At 67.2% G+C, this 18,820-nt stretch overlaps 1 protein-coding gene across 3 annotated transcripts in view; it reads left to right on the forward strand.

Moving 5' to 3' along the window:
* LOC111156258 (polycystin 1, transient receptor potential channel interacting) overlaps positions 1-18,820 on the forward strand; it is a 40,815-nt gene that overhangs the window by 12,702 nt on the left and 9,293 nt on the right. For 2 of the 3 annotated variants that reach the window (XM_022517026.1, XM_022517025.1), the window contains exons 2-27: positions 856-927; positions 1,028-1,099; positions 1,358-1,527; positions 1,775-2,446; positions 2,571-2,754; positions 3,885-4,102; positions 4,477-4,592; positions 4,946-5,091; positions 5,617-5,845; positions 6,243-6,998; positions 7,155-7,286; positions 7,477-7,652; positions 7,819-7,952; positions 8,496-12,112; positions 12,265-12,414; positions 13,421-13,564; positions 13,675-13,954; positions 14,052-14,265; positions 14,352-14,523; positions 14,859-15,011; positions 15,618-15,780; positions 15,867-16,489; positions 16,800-16,954; positions 17,193-17,445; positions 17,524-17,719; positions 18,604-18,774. In XM_022517026.1, the coding sequence (XP_022372734.1) occupies positions 856-927; positions 1,028-1,099; positions 1,358-1,527; positions 1,775-2,446; positions 2,571-2,754; positions 3,885-4,102; positions 4,477-4,592; positions 4,946-5,091; positions 5,617-5,845; positions 6,243-6,998; positions 7,155-7,286; positions 7,477-7,652; positions 7,819-7,952; positions 8,496-12,112; positions 12,265-12,414; positions 13,421-13,564; positions 13,675-13,954; positions 14,052-14,265; positions 14,352-14,523; positions 14,859-15,011; positions 15,618-15,780; positions 15,867-16,489; positions 16,800-16,954; positions 17,193-17,445; positions 17,524-17,719; positions 18,604-18,774 (9,368 nt within the window). Of the gene's footprint in view, positions 1-855; positions 928-1,027; positions 1,100-1,357; positions 1,528-1,774; positions 2,447-2,570; positions 2,755-3,884; positions 4,103-4,476; positions 4,593-4,945; positions 5,092-5,597; positions 5,846-6,242; positions 6,999-7,154; positions 7,287-7,476; positions 7,653-7,818; positions 7,953-8,495; positions 12,113-12,264; positions 12,415-13,420; positions 13,565-13,674; positions 13,955-14,051; positions 14,266-14,351; positions 14,536-14,858; positions 15,012-15,617; positions 15,781-15,866; positions 16,490-16,797; positions 16,955-17,192; positions 17,446-17,523; positions 17,720-18,603; positions 18,775-18,820 lie in introns of all 3 variants that reach the window. The other variant, XM_022517024.1, reaches the window with a different exon arrangement.

The raw sequence follows: 18,820 nt of genomic DNA on the forward strand, positions 1-18,820 counted from the left end.
GCAGTCTGGCTTCACTGACGACGCTTCTGCGCTCGCCTTGCTGCTTCGCCTCTGCCGTTACTGGACGCTGTGACCCGCGGGCGGTGCCCTCCTGGGTTCTCTCAGTCAGGGTGGCTCCACAGGACTGTCACCTGTGGCTTTGGGCTTTGTCCCACTCCCCGGTCCCAGCTGGTGTTGAACCTCCCGGGGCTCACAGAGGGCCGGCCCCGCCCCCGCCCGCCATGTCCTCGCGCCGACGTGCCCAGGTGGTCTCTGGAGGGTCCGGCCCAAGTTGGCGCAGCTGGACCTTGCGCCCGCCTCACAGTTCAGCCGGCCTCCGCGATTCCTGCCCGGTCATGCTTCTTGTTGAACCCGTGTGTTGCCTTGTAGAGCACGCCGGTGTTTGTCCTGGGGTCCTGTCAACCTCGGTGCTTGCTGTGGCCTGTCACCGTAGCTCTGAGAGGAGGTGGTCCTCCAGGGCCCTCTCCCTGCTTACCTGGTCCTTGTGCCCCACTGTGTCTCGGGGTCATTCTGAGACCCCTCTCCCCCACGCTAGCAACTACGAGGCCCCTGGCCCTGGAGACCCTTAGGCTGCCCTGCTGTGTTCCAGACCCCACGTGGCACGGCGCTGCCAGGCCCGGGGTTGAGGGACCGGAACTGCTGGGGGGCCTACTGCTGGGCAGAGAAGGGGCATGCGGCGGGGCGTGGACGGGATCCTGCGGGCTCCCAGCCTTCTCGTAGTCCAGTCATTGGGATCCTCTGTCCTGGCCGCAAGTAGGGAATTGGAGGGAGCGGGGAGCCTCTGGGGGTGGGCCTGGGTCTCCTTTGTGCCCTGTCTGGGGCCCTGGCACTGACGGTGACCACTTTGCTCCCCAGAGATGTCTCCCACAACCTGCTCCGGGCACTGGACGTCGGGCTCCTGGCGAACCTGTCCACACTGACAGAGCTGTGAGTGTCGCCCGCGGAGTGGGCGGACGGTTGCTGCCTGTCACCGTTGCGGTTATGGGGGCTTCTTTCCATCCTTGCTGAATCCTCCCTTTTCTTCCAGGGACATAAGTAACAACAAGATTTCCACTTTAGAAGAAGGAGTATTTGCTAATTTATTTAATTTAACTGAGATGTGAGTTGTTTTTGGCGTCAGTGGTTGCCCCCCCCTGCCCTCCTGACCTGGCCTCCGTGCCCATTCCCGTCTGCGAGCAGGCGCTGGGGGCCTCGTGCTTGCCTGCTGGAGCTCGTCTGGGGCCACGGGGCGGCGGGGTGCTGCGCTGGGGAGGGCACCCCAGGCCCCTGCTCCCTGGGTTGAGGCCAGCAGCGACCCTTCCTCCGGGCTCCTGCCCTACCCTCCGCTGAGCGCCTGGCCTGGCCCCCTGCCCCGCAGAAACCTGAGCGGAAACCCCCTGGAGTGTGACTGCGGTCTGGCCTGGCTGCCCCGCTGGGCGGAGGAGCAGCGGGTTCGCGTGCTTCGGCCCGAGGCGGCCACGTGTGCCGGGCCCAGCCCCGTCGCTGGCCGGCCCCTCCTCGGCGTCCTCCTGTCAGATGGCGGCTGTGGTGAGTGTGGCTGGAGTGGGCCGGCTGGGGCCTTTCCCGCTGGGCAGGTCTCCGTAGGTGCTCCGGGGCCAGCATCTGGGGGCGGGGGGGGGGGGGCAGTAAACACAGCAGCGGAGTCGGACCAGGTTGGGGGTCAGCAGGGCCCTGTGGACCCAGGGGACGGTGCGGGCAGGAGGTGAGGAGAGCTGCGGATGAGGGCACGTGGGACGCAGGGCATGCCAGGGACCAGCCCATGTGCTCCGTCCAGGTGAGGACTACGTCGCCTGCCTTCCTGACAACAGCTCGGGTGCCATGCTGCTGGCGGCCTTCTCAGCTGCCCACGAGGGCCCGCTCACACCTGAGGCCTGCGGTGCCTTCTGTTTTGCGGCTGGCCAGAGCCTTGGGGCCCTCTCAGACCAGGGCTGGTGCCTGTGCGGGGCGGCCCGGCCCCCCAACACCTCCTCGGCCTGCCTGCCCTTCTGCTCCGGCACGCCGTCGGCCCTCGGCCCTGCCTGCCGGGGCCCCACTGTCCTGCAGGACACCTTCCCTGCCTCCCCAGGGGCCGCCCTGCTGGGGCCTCGGGGACCCCTGTCTTCTGGGCAGCTGGCAGCCTTCCATGTCACCGCCTCCCTGCCCGTCCGCTCCACACGCTGGGACTTCGGCGACGGCTCCCCTGGGGTGGACGTCACCGGTGCAGCCGCCACTCACCGCTACGTGTTGCCGGGACGCTACCGCGTGACAGCGCTGCTGGCCCTGGGGGCCGGCTCGGCCCATCTGGAGGCCGAGGTGCGGGTGGAGGCGGCCCCTGCAGCCCTGGAGCTCTCGTGTCTGGTCTCAGTGCGCAGCGATGAGACCCTCAAGCTCGGCGTCCGGAACCGTGGCGGCTCGGACCTCCAGGCCGCGTACAGTATCGTGGCTGTGGACGAGGAGCCGGCCCGGGGTGGGTGCCCTCGCCCTGGGCCTGGGCCGTCCCTCCCCTCGCTCACCCCTGGGGGCTGGAGCGGGGGGGGCAGTGCTGGTTGGGCACATGCTGACGCCCCTTCTCTGCCCGCTGACCCCCCCAGTGGTGCATCCGCTCTGCCCCCCAGACACCGTGATCTTTCCCGACAACGGGCACTGTTACCGCCTGGTGGCTGAGAAGGCTGCCTGGTTGCAGGCACAGGAGCGGTGCCGGGCCTGGGCCGGGGCCGCCCTGGCCATGGTGGACAGTCCTGCCGTCCAGCGCTTCCTGGTCTCCCAGGTCACCAGGTACCCGCCCCCACCCTGGAGAGGCTGTCAGGGGGGGTCCCCACAATGCTGGGGCGGGGCTGGAGGAGAGGTGGGGGTGGCCAGAGACCCTAGTCCAGCTGGCTGGCCTGATGGCAGCCGAGGACCCTGTCTTGCTCGGCGGACGCCATCGCCATCAGCTCTTGGGACAAAGATGTGGGTATGGGCGATGTGTCCAGGTCCTGTGGGCCCACCACCCCTGCTGTCCTCACTGAGCCCTTCCTAGCAGGAGTAGGGCCGGTTCTGTTGTGACCACGGAGGCTGCCCTCGGCCCCCCAGACCGTAAGGAACGGCGCTTCCTTGCAGCCGGCCCACCCCTGCCCCCGGCAGGTCGTGCCTGTTTCTCCCCAAGGCTCTGGGATGGGCCGACCAGACTGTGGCTCATACCCTGGATGTTCTCGGTGTTCAGAAGGGGAAATCGAGGCCCAGAACGGTCAAGGTCCCTGGCAGTAGCTGGGCCCCAGTGCCTGGCTCTGACCCTGGCACCTCACTCCTCTCCCTGAGTTCTCCACGTGTCTGTCAGCCCTCCTTCCAGAAGGGTCTTCGTACCTCGGCAGAGCTGGGGGAGCAGCCTGTGTGGGGGGCAGAGATGCAGGGGTTTTGCTCCCCAAATGCTACACTTAGAGCTGCCTTTTTTAATTTTAGTATATTTTTTACCCATTTGTGGGGGGGAGGAAGGGGCAGGGGGAGAGGGAGAAGCAGACCCCTGCTGAGCTCAGAGCCCAACACAGACCTTGATCTCACAACCCTGAGATCATGACCTGAGCGGAAACCAAGAGTTGGACACTCATCCGACCACGGCCCCCACGGGCCTCCCCGCCCGGAGACTGCTCACATAGGACACTGCTCTCGGCCGGACTGAAGCCTCCCCTGCTGGGAGCGCTCCGCTGGGCCCTGGGCTCCACAGGCATGGGTGTGAGTGGACACGGCCGTGGCCTTGCTCGCCAGGTCATCTCTCTGAGCCTCAGTTTCCCCATCTAGAGATGGGGAGAGGGGCAAGGCCTGCCTGAGGGGCTGCCGTGAGGAGCCAGCTCCCAGAGAGAGGACAGCTGGAAGGGTGCCTGTCTTCGGGGAGACCCTGGGCGCCCACTCTCCCCTCCGCCTGCCTGCAGGAGCATGGACGTGTGGATTGGCTTCTCCGCTGTGGAGGGGGAGGCGGACCCCGCTGTGCAGCGCGAGGCCTTCAACCTGGACACCTGCCAGAACTGGCTGCCCGGGGAGCCGCACCCGGCCACTGCCGAGCGCTGCGTGCGGCTGGGGCCCGCGGGGCGCTGCAACACCGACCTGTGCTCTGCGCCCCACAGCTATGTCTGCGAGCTGCAGCCTGGAGGTGCGCCGGGGCCCCGGGGGGCTTCGGGTCACCCTCTGCCCTCGACTAGGACCGACACCTCCCCAGCCATCGTGGGGAACTCCTTCACGTGGCTGTCCCTGACCCCCCACCTCACAGGGGCTCCTTGCCACCCTGGGGGCTCCTCTGTCCCCCTGGGACAGTCACATCCTTCGGGCTCATTGCTCAGCTAGCTCAGTGTCCATCAGGTGTGGCTGAGCACCTGTGGTCCTGAGCGGAGCTGCTCCCAACAAGACCGAGCTGTGGGGCAGCTGGGAGACCACTGCCAAGGGGCATGGTCTCAGGTCCGGCCCCACATTGGGCCCCTGACGCTGTCTTCTTTGGCTGGAGACCTCACTGCACACTTGCCGTTCCAGGGCCTGTGTGGGACGCAGAGACCTTCCTCGTGGGAGCTCCCAGTGGGGACCTGCAGGGCCCCTTGAGCCCCCTGGCACAGCAGGAGGTCCTCTCGGCCCCCCAGGAGCTCGTTGAGGTAGGCCGACCCCCAGACCCTCCAGGACAGGCTGCTGTGTCTCTTTAAGGTGCTTTCTCTGGACCGTGTGCGCGGTAGAGACTGTGCCCCCCACCCTCCGCCATGCGGAGAGCAGCAGCGCCCCCTCCCTGTGTCTGAGAGCCCCGAGTGCCCCTGAGCCTTCTCTCCACAGAACAAGGGGGCGGTACCGGTGCTCAGCGATAGGTTTGAGCTGAATTTTCTTCCTGAGTGACTGTCTTCCTCAGTGTGAAGCCCCATGTGGTGGCTCCTTCCCCTCTGGGCCGGCCTGAATTGGGGTCTGGGGTCTTGGGCTCGGGGTCTGTGGAGCTGAGCAGTGCCCCCCCACCCCCCAGATGATGGCGTTCCCCAGCCTGGGCCTGAGCAGGGAGGCCTTCCTCACAGCAGCCGAGCTGGGCACCCAGGAGCTCCGCCGGCCCGTCCAGCTGCGGCTGCAGGTGCTAAGGCCCACGGCAGAAGCAGGTGGGGCTCTGTCCGGGCAGTGGGCGGGCGGCGCGCGGTCACAGGCCCTGGTCCCTTGCCCACTGGACGGGTGTCTAGTCTTGAGGTGGGCAGGGTGGTGTCCAGAGAAACGGACTCAGGCTCGGGACCCGCAGGACAGCCTGTATGGGGCTGTCCTGGGTCTGTTTTCCGGCCCAGGGTCGGGAAGGGTAGAGGGGTGATTTTGGGGCCCGGGCTGCTGCCTGGCAAGACCTTCTGTCAATGGGCGCCTGGGGGGCTCAGTGGGTTGAGCCTCTGCCTTCAGCTTAGGTCATGATCCCAGAGTCCTGGGATGGAGCCCTGTGTCGGGCTCTCGGCTCAGCGGGGAGCCTGCTTCCCCACCCCGCCCCCCCGCCTGCCTCTCTGCCTGCATGTGGTCTCTGTCAAATAAATAAATAAAATCTTTAAAAAAAAAAAAAGAAAAAAAACCTCCTGTCATCGTGGGGGTGTCCTTGACCATGGCTGAACAGCAGGCCAGGGCCCCAACACCCCTCTTTCTCCTTGCAGCGGCCCCTGGAAGCAACAGGGAGCCTGAGAGCAGGTCCCCGGAGAGCCAGACTGAGTCTGTCCCTGCGTGCGCCCCAGAAGGACACTGGTGCCCCCGAGCTGGTCTCCACCTCCCATTGGATGACCCCTGCCGCCCCCAGGCCTGTGCCAATGGGTCCACGTCAGGGCCGGGACTCCCTGGGGCCTCCTATGCACTCTGGAGGGAGTTCCTGTTCTCTGTGCCGGCGGGGCCTCCCGCCCAGTACTCGGTAAGTGTCACCAGCCTGGGCTCCCCCTCTGCTGCCCACCCGGACAAATAGCGCACTCTTCCACCTCCCTGCCCGGCCCTGGTTCTGTCCTTGTCCTTGCTCAGCACCCCTAGCAGGAGAAACTGCCAGCTCGGGCCTTACCCCTTGTTCTGACTGCTGTGTCCCTCCGAGGCCCCGCCCCTGTCCAGGAAGGGCCCTCGCACGCCTGCATCCCTGCCCTATGCACGTCCCTGTCCCAGCGCCTGTCCCATCTGTCTCTGCCATGAGTGCTTGGGGAGCCCCCGTGGGTCCTGTCCACCTGCTGGAGCCCCTGATTCGGTGCCTTGGGTAGCACCCCTTACCCCGACCAGTGGCGGTCCATTGTGAGGACCCAGCACAGCCTGCCTCACTCCAACAGGTCGCCTTCCACGGCCAGGACAGCCCCCTGCTCCCCGGAGACCTCATGGCCTTGCAGCATGATGCGGGGCCAGGCGCCCTTCTGCGCTGCTCACCCACCCTGGGCGCCCCCGGAGCCGCAGCCCCATACTTCTCCACCACCGCTGCGGCCTGGCTGTCCCACCTGCCCACGCAGTTGGAGGCAGCCCCAGCCGGCCCCGTCTGTGCCTTGCGGCTACTGGCCACCACGGAGCGCCTCACCCTCCTGCTGGGGCTGCAGCCTAACCCAGGGCTGCGGCAGCCCGGGCGCTACGAGGTGCGGGCCACCGTGGGCAACAGCGTGTCCGTGCACAACCTGTCCTGCAGCTTCGACGTGCTGTCCCCGGTGGCGGGGCTGCGGCTGGCCTACCCCACGCCCCACGACGGCCGCCTCTACGTGCCCACCAACAGCTCCACCCTGGTGCTCCGGGTGGACGCTGGCGCCAGCGCCACTGCCACAGCCCGTTGGCCCGGGGGCAACGTCAGCGCGCCCTTCGAGGCCGCCTGCCCGGCCGCAGTGGCGGCTCTGCTGCCCGGCTGTGCTCTCGAGGCCAACAGCACCCTGTTCGCGGTGCTGGAGCTGCCCGGGCTCCGCAAGGGCGAGCACACGGTCGAGGTCGTGGTGGAGAATGGCGCCGGCCAGGCCAGCCTCAGCCTGCATGTGACGGCTGAGGAGCCCATCTGCGGCCTTCGCGCCACTCCCAGCCCTGAAGCCCGCGTGCTGCAGGGCGTCCTGGTGGTGAGTAGCCCCCCCACCCCCACCCCTCCCCTGTGGTGTCTTCAAGTTGCCTGGGAAACCCCACCGGGGAGGCATGTCTGGGTCCGGGGGACCTGGGTTAGGGCAGAACTGGCCACCGAAGCTCTGGGGCTGGCCGACGCCGTGGCCTTCCCGCAGCGGTACAGCCCCATGGTAGACGCCGGCTCGGACGTGGTCTTCCGCTGGACCATCGACGACAAGCAGTCCTTGACCTTCCACAACGTGGTCTTCAACGTCATCTATCAGAGCGCTGCAGTCTTCAAGCTCTCGGTGGGTGGGGGGGCACCGGTGGGGGTGGGGGTGGGCCAGGCCGGGCAGTGCTCACCTTTACCTTCTGTTCTGCTTTGCTCCCGAGGACCCCTCGGCTGGCTGCGGGTGAGTGCGGGGTGGGGGGGGCTCTGTCTACTGCCCGGCGCCCCCACCCACCTGCGGCAGCCCATGCGTGCCCCTGTCTCTGCAGCTGACGGCCTCCAACCACGTGAGCAACGTCACCGTGAGCTACAACGTCACCGTGGGGCGCATGCACCGGATGAGAGGCCTCTGGGTGTCCGCGGTGCCGCCCGTGCTGCCCCCCAACGCCACGCTGGCCTTGGCCGCCCACGTGCTGGTGGACTCGGCTGTGGAGGTGGCCTTCCTGTGAGTGTGCCTGGCCTGGTGGGCAGCAGGGTGGGCCGCTCCTGGGGGTGCTGGGGCTGGGCTCCCCCTGCCTCCCCCTCCTTACCTGCCCAGAGTGGCCAGGGGTGCAGCCGGGCCTATGTGCACCCACCCCAGCCTGCTCATGGCCTGCCTGCTGCCGTGGCAGATGGACCTTCGGGGATGGGGACCAGGTGATCGGCCAGTTCAGGCCTCCATACGATGAGTCCGTCCGGGTCCCAGACCCCACGGTGGCCCAGGTGCTGGTGGAGCACAACGCCACGCACACCTATGCCATCCCAGGTGAGGGCTGGGCCACTGGCCTGCTGGGGGACAGTCCCCTCCGCCTAGTCTGGGCTGACGGCCTGGGGTCCACAGTAGGGAGAAGGAGGGGTATCTGGGGTGAAGGGTGGACTGGGCTTCTGAGCCCCATGATTCAAGTCTCCTGGCCAAAAACTGGACCCCCCTTGGCCCCTGCTCAGACCCTTTTCTGGAGAAGAAGGGGGTTACGTTTTATTTTGAATGACTAGAAGCCGCATGCTCAGAATACAGAGTAGAGCTCGGCGCCCCTCCTCCCCTGCCTCCTACTGGGGCTCGGGGCGGTCTGGGACAGATGTGCCCCTCCTCTCGTCCCCGTATCTGCCCCATGTCTCGCCCCGTGCTGCTGGTACTCTGCGCGTGCCTCGCGGGCACCCCCAGCGCAGGAACCAAGGGCATTCTCCCTCTGCGTTTGGCCCGGGGCCCTGTTCTGCCGTCCCAAGGGGCCCCAGTGTGCAGCAACACGGGGTTAGTACTGACTCGCTGTGCAGGCGGTGGCCCTGGTCCTTACTCGGGCCTGTCCCCCAGGTGAGTACAACCTGACCCTGCTGGTGTCCAACGCCTTTGAGAACCTGACGCAGCAAGTGCCTGTGAGTGTGCGAGCCGCCTTACCAGCCCTGGCCGTGGCCGTGGGAAGCCATGTCCCAGTGGCCGGCCAGCCTGTCACCTTCTCCCCACACCCCCTGCCCTGGCCTGGGGGTGTCCTATACACGTGGGACTTTGGGGATGGCTCCCCGGCTGTGACGCAGCCCCAGCCAGAGGTCAACCACACGTACGCCTCTAGCGGTGTGTACCACGTCCGTCTAGAGGTCAACAACACGGTGAGCAGCGTGGCGGCGGGCCTCAGCCTCCGCGTCTTCGAGGAGCTCCGGGGACTGCGTGTGAGCCTGAACGCGGCGGTGGAGCAGGGCGCACCTGTGGCAGTCAGTGCCACGTTGCAGTCAGGGGACAACGTCACATGGACGTTCGACATGGGGGACGGCACGGTGCTCACGGGCCCTGAGCCCACAGTGGAGCACGTGTACCTCCGCTCCCAGAACTTCACAGTGACCGTGGGTGCGTCCAGCCCCGCAGGCCACCTGGCCCTGAGCCGGCCCGTGCACGTCTTCGTCCTGGAGGTGCTGCGGATCGAGCCCGCGGCCTGCATCCCCGCACAGCCCCACGCCCGGTTCACGGCCCATGTCACCGGGGACCCTGCACACTATGTCTTCGACTGGACGTTCGGGGACGGCTCTTCCAACACGACCATCTCGGGGGACCCGACGGTGACACACAATTTCACGCGGAGTGGGACGTTCCCCTTGGCACTGGTCCTGTCGAGCCGGGTGAACAAGGCCCATTACTTCAGCAGCGTGTGCGTGGAGCCCGAGGTGGGCAACGTGACCCTGTGGCCCGAGAGGCAGCTGGTGCGGCTCGGGGAGGAGGCCCGTCTGGTGGCTCGGGCTTGGCCCCCGTCCCTCTACCGCTACGCCTGGGACTTCGGCACCGAGGACTCGACCCGTGTCGGTGGCCCCGAGGCCACATTCATCTACGCAGACCCCGGTTCCTATCTGGTGACGGTTGCCGTGTCCAACAATATCTCGGCAGCCAACGACTCTGCCCTTGTGGAGGTGCAGGAGCCCGTGGAGCTCTCGGGCATCCGGGGCAACGGGTCCGGCGTGCTGGAGCTGCTGCAGCCCTACCTGTTCTCGGCCGTGGGCCGTGGCCGCCCCGCCACCTACCTGTGGGACCTGGGGGACGGTGGGCGCCTCGAGGGCCCCACAGCCACCCACGCCTACAACAGCACGGGCCCCTTCACCATCAGGGTGCGCGCGTGGAACGAGGTGAGCCGTGGCGCGGCGTGCCTGAATGTCACGGTGCAGCAGCGTGCGCGGGGCCTGGGTGTCAATGCCAGCCGCACGGTGGTGCCCCTCAACGCCAGCGTGAGCTTCAGCACGTCCCTGGAGGCCGGCAGTGACGTGCGCTACTCCTGGGTGCTCTGCGACCGCTGCACGCCCATCCCCGGGGGCCCCACCATCTCCTACACCTTCCGCTCGGTGGGCACCTTCAACATCATTGTCACGGCCGAGAACGAGGTGGGCTCCACCCAGGACAGCATCTTCGTCTACGTCCTGCGGCACATCGAGGGGCTGCAGGTGGTGGGGGGCGGCGGTGGCTGCTGCTTTCCCACCAACCACACGCTGCAGCTGCAGGCCGCGGTCAGGGACGGCACCAACATCTCCTACAGCTGGGCTGCCCAACGGGATGGCGGCCCCGTCCTGGCCGGCAGCGGCAAGACCTTCTCGCTCACCGTGCTCGAGGCCGGTACCTACCACGTCCGGCTGCGGGCCGCCAACATGCTGGGCAGCGCCTCGGCCAACCGCACTGTGGACTTCGTGGAGCCCGTGGGCAGCTTGGCCGCAGCCGCCTCCCCAAACCCTGCCGCGGTGAATGTCAGCGTCACCTTCTGTGCTGAGCTGGCTGGGGGCAGCGGCGTCATCTACACTTGGTTCTTGGAGGGAGGACCGAGCTGGGAGACCCCGGAGCCATCCACCACCCACGCCTTCCCTAGCCCCGGCCTGTACCTGGTCACGGTCACGGCGGAGAACCAGCTGGGCTCGGCCAATGCCACCCTCGAGGTGGCCGTGCAGGTGCCCGTCAGAGGCCTCAGCATCAGGGCTGGCGAGCCAGACCGCAGCTTTGTGGCAGCCGGCTCCTCTGTGCCCTTCTGGGGACAGCTGGACTCCGGCACCAATGTGAGCTGGAGCTGGACGGTTCCGGGCGGCAGCAGGCTCGGTCAGCACGTCGCTGTGGTCTTCCGCGACACCGGCACCTCCTCCGTTCAGCTTAACGCTTCCAACGCGGTCAGCTGGGTTGTGGCCATCCATGAGCTCATGGTGGAGGAGCCCATCGTGGGCCTGGTGCTGTGGGCCGGCAGCAAGGTGGCAGAGCCTGGGCAGCAGGTGCACTTCCAGGCCGTGCTGGCTGCCGGCTCCGCCGTGCGATTCCTCGTGCAGGTCAGCGGGGCGGGCCCAGAGGCGCTGCCCGGGCCCCACTTCTCCCGCAGCTTCCCCCGGGCCGGGGACTACGTGGTGAGCATGCAGGCAGAGAACCACGTGAGCCGGGCCCAGGCCCAGGTGCGCGTCTTGGTGCTGGAGGCCGTCGGGGGGCTGCAGGTGCCTGGCTGCTGCGAACCGGGCATCCCCACAGGCACAGAGAGGAACTTCACCGCCCGTGTGCAGCGGGGGTCCCGCGTGGCCTACGCGTGGTACTTCTCCTTGCAAAAGGTCCAGGGGGACTCGCTGGTCATCCTGTCGGGCCGAGATGTCACCTACACCCCGGTGGCTGCGGGGCTGCTGGAGATCCACGTGCGCGCCTTCAACGAGCTGGGCGGGGTGAACCTGACGCTCACCACGGAGGTCCAGGACCCCATCCAGCAGGTGGCGCTGCGCAGTGGCCGCTGCTTTACCAACCGCTCTGCCCGGTTCGAGGCCGCCACGAGCCCTAGTCCCCGGCGGGTGACCTATCGCTGGGACTTCGGGGATGGGGCCCTGGTGGAGGACACGGAGGAGCCCTGGGCCGAGCACTCCTATCTGCGGCCCGGGGACTACCGCGTGGAGGTGAATGCCTCCAACCTGGTGAGCTTCTTTGTGGCGCAGGCCACGGTCACCGTCCACGTGCTGGCTTGCAGGGAGCCCGAGGTGGAGGTGGCCCTGCCCCCGCAGGTGTTGATGCGGCGCTCCCAGCGCAACTACCTGGAGGCCTACGTCAACCTGCGCGACTGTGTCACCTACCAGACCGAGTACCGCTGGCAGGTGTACCGGGCCCCCAGCTGCCAGCGGCCTGCGCGCATGGCCCCCGTGGCCCTGCCCAGTGTGGATGTGAGCCGGCCCCAGCTGGTGGTGCCACGGCTGGCCCTGCCTGTGGGCCACTACTGCTTCGTGTTCATGGTGTCATTCGGGGACACACCGCTGGCACGGAGCATCCAAGCCAACGTGACAGTGGTGCCCGAGCGCCTGATGCCCATTGTTGAGGGCGGTTCGTACCGCGTGTGGTCAGACACTCAGGACCTGGTGCTGGACGGCAGCAAATCCTACGATCCCAACCTGGAAGATGGCGACCAGACACCGCTCAGCTTCCACTGGGCCTGTGTGGCCTCAACCCAGGTCAGGTGCCCTGCAGGGCATGGACGGTCCCCGCCCCTCAGTTGTTCTGCTCCTGAGCCCAGCCCGGGGAGGGGGGTCTTCTAGTTGTGCCCTGGACCAGGTTCTGCTTTGAAGCCATGCAGGGTCTCACGCCCCCTCCCCTGTGGCTACAGAGTGAATCTGGTGGGTGTGCCCTGACCTTCGGGCCCCGGGGGAGCAGCGTGGTCACCGTCCCTCGGGAGCGCCTGCAGGCCGGCGTGGAGTACACCTTCAACCTGACCGTGTGGAAGGCGGGGCGGAAGGAGGAGGCCACCAATCAGACGGTGGGTGCTGCTGGCCTGATCCTTAGCCCAGCAAGGCAGAGCTCCGGGCCCCCATGGTGGACCCAGCTGCTGGGGAGGGCTGAGCATACAGAGCCACCTGCCCCCAGGGAACACCGAACGCTCTTGGAGGGTTTCCTGTGTTGTGGTGCTTAACAAAACATCCCGTTTCAACACCGCGCTCCAGATCTCGGAGGGACCCCAGGCGCCGTGAGGTCCACTTCCCAGAACATGGGTGTCCTCTTTTGTGAATGGGAGGGGCCTGATCTCACCCCTGTGCGTGTGTGTACTCAATGCTCCCCTCCCCTGGGCCCTCCAGGTAGGTCAGGGCTGCAGAGCGGGTGACCCTGGGGCAGCCACTCCTGCTGCCTTTGGGGGAGGTGTGCTGATGGGAGCAGGTGTGCTGGGCTCTGCTAGTGCCCGGCACAGCATTCTCTGTCCTCAGCATCAGGGCTCTCCAGCTGGCCTGCCCCGAGGGGCTGTCTGGCAAGGTGGGAGCTTAGAGGAGGGCCTCACCTGGACTGGCTGAGGCGGGCCCCATCCCAGGGCAGCAGGGGCCTTGGGCCGGTCAGCACATATTTCCCCTCCCCACAGAGGCATTCACCCGATCGTTCTCCTGTTCGTGGGTGAGCACCTGAGGGCCTGGTGTGTGCCAGGTTCATGCTGGGCCGTGGCTACAGAAAATAAACCCAGTGTGGATTCCGTTCTTTTGGGTGTCCACCACCATCCCCCAGCCTGGGAGGCACAAAGCCAGATGAATGTACTGGGTGTGGCCTGAGCCCACAGTGCCCTGGAAAGCTGGACCTTAGGCTAGTGAGGAGCTGGCTGGGCCCAGCCAGCCTTCCCAACTAGGAGAACAGCGCCAAGGCAGCGGCCAGAGGCTCAGCTCTCCCAGGAGCCACTGTGCCCCTGCAGCGCCGACGTGCTGGGTAGACTCACGGGTCTGGGCCCCAGGAGCAGAGGCATTGGCTCAGGTTATGGCTTCCCTGTGATCCCACCCTGTCCCCAGGTGTTGATTCGGAGGGGCCGGGTGCCCATCGTGTCCTTGGAGTGTGTGTCCTGCAAGGCTCAGGCTGTGTACGCAGTGAGCCGCAGCTCCTATGTGTATCTGGAGGGCCGGTGTGACAACTGCAGCGCCGGCTCCAAGCGAGGGGTGAGCCAAAGAGCCTGGAGGGAAGGGGCGGGGCCTCGGAGTGGGGCGGGGCCTGGGGAGAGGGCGGGGTGCAGTCGCTCCGCCCCTCAGTCCCGGGTCTGCCCCCGCAGCGCTGGGAGGCGCGCACCTTCAGCAACCAGACGCTGGTGCTGGACCAGACGACCACGTCGACCGGCAGCTCGGGCATGCGGCTGGTGGTGCGGCGCGGCGTGCTGCGGGACGGCGAGGGCTACACGTTCACCCTCACGGTGCTGGGCCGCTCGGGTGAGGAGGAGGGCTGCGCCTCCATCCGCCTCGCCGCCAACCGGCCCCCACGAGGGGGCTCCTGCCGCCTCTTCCCGCTGGACGTCGTGCGCGCCCTCACCACCAAGGTGCACTTCGAGTGCACAGGTGAGCGCCGCGGTGGGTGGGAGGGCGAGGCGCGGTGGGTATGTGGGGCCCCGCCCTGCTCACACTGCGAGCCCCCCCCCCCCCCCCCCCCCCGCAGGCTGGCAGGACGCGGAAGACGGGAGTGCGCCCCTGGTGTATGCCCTGCTGCTGCGGCGCTGTCGCCAGGGCCACTGCGAGGAGTTCTGCATCTACAGGGGCAGCCTCCCCACCTATGGTGCGGTGCTGCCGCCGGGGTTCGCACCCCACTTCCAGGTGGGCCTGGCCGTGGTCGTGCAGGATCAGCTGGGCGCCGCTGTGGTTGCCCTCAACAGGTTAGCCGGGGCGGGGGGCCAGGAGGTCAGGGCAGGTGGGAGCCGGGACTCCCACTTGTTCACCGGGGGTGAACCTCTGCACACAGGTCTCTGGCCATCACCCTGCCAGAGCCTCCTGGCGACCTCCCAGGAGGCCCCGGCGACCTCGTGATCTGGCTGCATGGTCTCACGGAGAGCATGCTGCCCCGGCTGCTGAGACAGGCGGACCCCCAGCACGTCATCGAGTACTCGCTGGCCCTCATCACTGTGCTCAACGAGGCCAGCGCAGGGGTGAGGACTCTCCTCTTCTTGTCTGTCCTCAGCGGGAGGGTGGGGCCAGGCCAGGCCCTACAGCTTTGCAAGTGGTCAGTCCCCTGGTGCATTTCCTTGAAACAACCTGTTCTCTCCTCTTCCCACCTGTGGGTTCCCCCATCCTCACCTGTGGGGTCCCCTGTCCCCGCGCCCAGCCCCTGTCAGAGGAGCCCTGGGAAAGCCCCCTTTTGCTCCCAAAGAAACAGGACTTGAGTTGCCCCCCAGTTTCGTGGTGGCTGAGACGGTGTGTGCTTGCCCTCACTGCCACTGTGCACTCGGCTCCCTGTGCTTGACGTCCACAGTCCGAGCATGCCCTGGCCGCGGCAGCAGAGCTGGACGCCCGGCGGCAGCTGCAAGCCCAGATACGCAAGAATGTCACAGAGACCTTGGTCTCACTGCGGGTCAACACTGTGGATGACATCCAGCAGATCGCGGCGGCGCTGGCCCAGTGCACGGTAGGGTGTGCTCAGGCCCCTCGGCAGCCCTCGTCCCAGCCAGTGCCCCCTGTCCTGTGCCAGTCCTCAGCTGTTCTAGTGTGAGAGGCATGGGAGTCTCTGCTCTCCGGGGCCTGTGTGGGGTGGCCCCAGGGCATAAGGAACAGGCTCGCTGTAGGGAGGGCAGATGGAAGAGGCCATTCTTGTGCCGTCCTGCTCCAGCCCACGGTCCCAGCAGACCTGGCTTCTGCAGCTCCGAGAGCAACCCACTGGTGTTGTCCAGGATTCGGAGACTGGACTGGGCAGGGCTGAGCTCAGTCTGACGGGGTGGGAAGTTGCGGCAGAGCCTTCAGCAGAGAAGAGAGCAGAGAACCTTCCAAGGGAAGTGGGGGGGCCCTGTGACACGTGACTCCTGTGGCTGTGACATGCATGGGGTGGGACGCAGAGTGGTCTTCCGCGGGCCTCGTCCGTGGGTGGGGAGAAGCCCCAGGAGAGTTCTCAGCAAGCAGGCGTGTGGGCAGAACCCACGTTTGGGGGTTTCCAGCTATAGCATGAAGGGGCACCGGGGAAGGCCGGGGCCAGAGCGGGCGCCCTGCAGCGTGGCCGGCGTGATGGAGCTGAGTGGAGGGGCCGGCCTCGCTGCAGGTGTCCAGCAGGGAGCCGGTGTGTGGTTCCTGCCTGAAGCAGACACTGCACAAGCTCGAGGGCATGATGCGAATCCTGCAGGCCGAGACGGCCGCGGGCACCGGGACGCCCATGGGCATCGCCGACAGTATCCTCAACATCACAGGTGCGGGCCGGGCCGGGCTGCGTGGCGCTCCCACCTGCCCCCGCCTCTCCCCGCGAGCATCTGCCCCCGCCTCTCCTGCCCCCCAGGCGACCTCATCCACCTGGCCAGTGCGGATGTGCAGGGCCCTCGGCCACCGGAGCTGGGCATGGAGCCGCCGGCGCACATGGTGGCGTCCAGGGCCTATCACCTGTCGTCGGCCCTCATGTGTATCGTCATGCGCTCCCGTGTCCTCGACGAGGAGCCTCTGACGCTGGCAGGCGAGGAGATCACGGCCCGCGGCAAGCGCTCGGACCCGCAGAGCCTCCTGTGCCAGGGCGACGCCTCGCTCCCCGGCTGCCCCTTCTCCATCCCCACGGCCTTCAGCGGAGCCCTGTCCAACCTCAGCGACGTGGTGCAGCTCATGTTCCTGGTCGACTCCAACCCCTTCCCCTTCGGCTACATCAGCAACTACACAGTCTCCACCAAGGTGGCCTCCATGGCCTTCCAGACGCAGGCCGGGGCGCACATCCCCATCGGGCAGCTGGCCTCAGAGCGCGCCATCACCGTGAAGGTGCCCAGCAGCTCAGACCGGGCCGCTTGGGGCCCCCGCGCCCCTGCCGGCTCCGCGGTTGTCCCGCCCCGGGCCTCGGTCGGCGTCGTGGTTACCCCCGAGGAGAGCAACCCCGCCGCTGGGCTGCACCTGCGGCTCACCTACACGCTGCTCGCTGGTGCGTGCTGGGGCCCTCGCGGCAGCACCGCCTGCAGGCCTGGCCCGGCCTCTCGGGGCTCAGGGAGGCAGGGAGGTACCGCGGGTGAGCAGGTGTTTCTCGTGGACCCCCCAACTCTGTGGCCTTTACCGTGGTCTGCCTCCTGCTTCCCAGGCTGCTGGCAGCCTGGCCCAAAGGCGGCAGGGGATGAGGGTGGAGCAGGTGCCATCCCCGAGCTCTCTGGCCGTCTCGCCCCCAGGGCCAGGGAGGGCCCCAGAGCGCCCATGGGGTCGCCCAGGACGTCCATGCGACCCTGTGCTTGTCCCCCTAGAGCACTACTTGCCCGAGGAGCCTGAGCCCTACCTGGCCGTGTACTTGCACTCGGTGTCTTGGCCCAACGAGTACAACTGCTCGGCCAGCAAGAGGATCCGCCCCGAGCAGCTGGCGGGGCACGACCACAGGCCCTATACCTTCTTCATCGCCCCGGGGTGAGCACGTGCCCCGCCACCGAGGACCCGTTGGTGGGGAGAGGCTGGTCTCCAAGGGCAGGGTGAATGTGTGCCAAGGTCATGTGCGCTCCCTGTGGGAACAGGCGTAGCAGCGGGAGGACTGGCCACACATGGTGAGGGTGACTCTGCTGAGAGGCCTTGGGGCCAGAATATGGCTGTCGCTCAGGGCCTGGGGCTGGGTGGGGTCTGGGTGTGACGCTCGCCCCACTTCTCCCAGGACCAGAGACCCAGGCGGGACTTACCACCTGAACCTGACCAGCCACTTCCGCTGGTCAGCACTGGAAGTGACCGTGGGCCTCTACACGTCCCTGTGCCAGTACTTCAGCGAGAAGGAGATGATGTGGAGGACGGAGGGGCTCGTGCCCTTAGAGGAGACATCGCCCAGCCAGGCCGTCTGCCTTACCCGCCACCTCACTGCCTTCGGGGCCAGCCTCTTCGTGCCCCCCAGCCGCGTCCACTTTGTCTTCCCGGTGAGTGGCACCGTGTTTGAGTCTTGGGGAGCTGAGGCTTGGGCCGTGCTTCCAGGCCTGACAGCTTTGTCTCCCCAGGAACCGGCCTCGGGCACGAACTACGTCGTTCTGCTGACGTGTTCCGTGTGCCTGGTGACCTACGCAGTCATGGCTGTGGTCTTGCGGAAGCTGGACCAGCTGGACGTCCGGCGGGTCCGCGTCATCCCTTTCTGTGGGAAGGGGGGCCGCTTCAAGTACGAGATCCTGGTCAAGACTGGCTGGGGCCGAGGCTCAGGTGAGGGGGGGCTGCCTCGTCCGGGCCTCTGGCCGCCCTCGCTCACTCTTTGGGCCCCTGCCCCCCCAGTGACTGTCCTTAGTAGACGACAAAGGGTGGCTGGGTTTACCCACTGCTGAGTGCGTGGGGCCCCCGGCGTGAGCGAGCAGATGGTCAGTGCAGGTGGCACGAGCTGGTGCTGGGGAGACGGGACCGGTAGTGAGCGGGGATGGTGCGACTTGCCGTTAGACCGGCTGGGAACCAAAGTGTTTGGTTTTTTGGTGAAAAACTCGCCAAGTGGTGTGGACGGTGCTGTCCATGCAACTGCGGGCCTTGCCGTGCCGGGAGCCCGTGCCTGCGTCTTGCTGCGCGGCTCCCCACGCGTCCCCGCCTGCCCTGACCGTTCTCGCCTGGTCATCCCGGCCTCGATGGCCGCGCCCCCGTCCTCCGTCCCGACTGCTGTCCGTGTTTGCGCTGGCACGTTTGCGGTGAGCCTCGGGCAGTGTGGACGGGCCCACTGACTTTGGATCTGAATTCTGCTCCATGTGCTGCCACTTTTCGCTTCCTTTCTGTGCTTTCAGCCTTTTGATGGCTGAGTTTTATAAACTGTCACGGGTGTTTCTCCCTGGGAGACAAGCAGGCAGCACCCCGTCGGCGGGGTGGTCTGTGGGAGCCGGCGGGGGCGCGGGGACGGGCTGCTGACTGGCACGCGAGCCGGCCGTTCCTGGAGCAGACTGGAGAGCTCGCGGCCCCCGCGCCTCCCGTTGTCCCTCAGTTAAGCCGCAGAGGCCGCGTGGTTGGGCCGGGTCTAGCACGCCAAGGGAGCTGGTGCGGCGGCCGCATCTGGTGAGCAGAGGCCGGTGACTGGGCTCCCGCGTCTGGCCTACATGTCCGCCCGCCCGCAGGCACCACGGCGCACGTGGGCATCATGCTGTACGGGGCGGAGGGCCGCAGCGGCCACCGGCACCTAGACGGGGACAGAGCCTTCCGCCGCAACAGCCTGGACGTGTTCCAGATCGCCACCCCGCACAGCCTCGGCCGTGTGTGCAAGATCCGCGTGTGGCACGACAACAAAGGTCTGTGGGGGCACCTGCGACCACCCGGCCCGCACGCCCCGCCCCC

The sequence above is a fragment of the Enhydra lutris genome, unplaced genomic scaffold (assembly GCF_002288905.1).
Source record: "Enhydra lutris kenyoni isolate GAN:26980312 unplaced genomic scaffold, ASM228890v2 scaffoldscaffold45, whole genome shotgun sequence".
NCBI classification, from domain to species: Eukaryota; Metazoa; Chordata; class Mammalia; order Carnivora; family Mustelidae; genus Enhydra; species Enhydra lutris.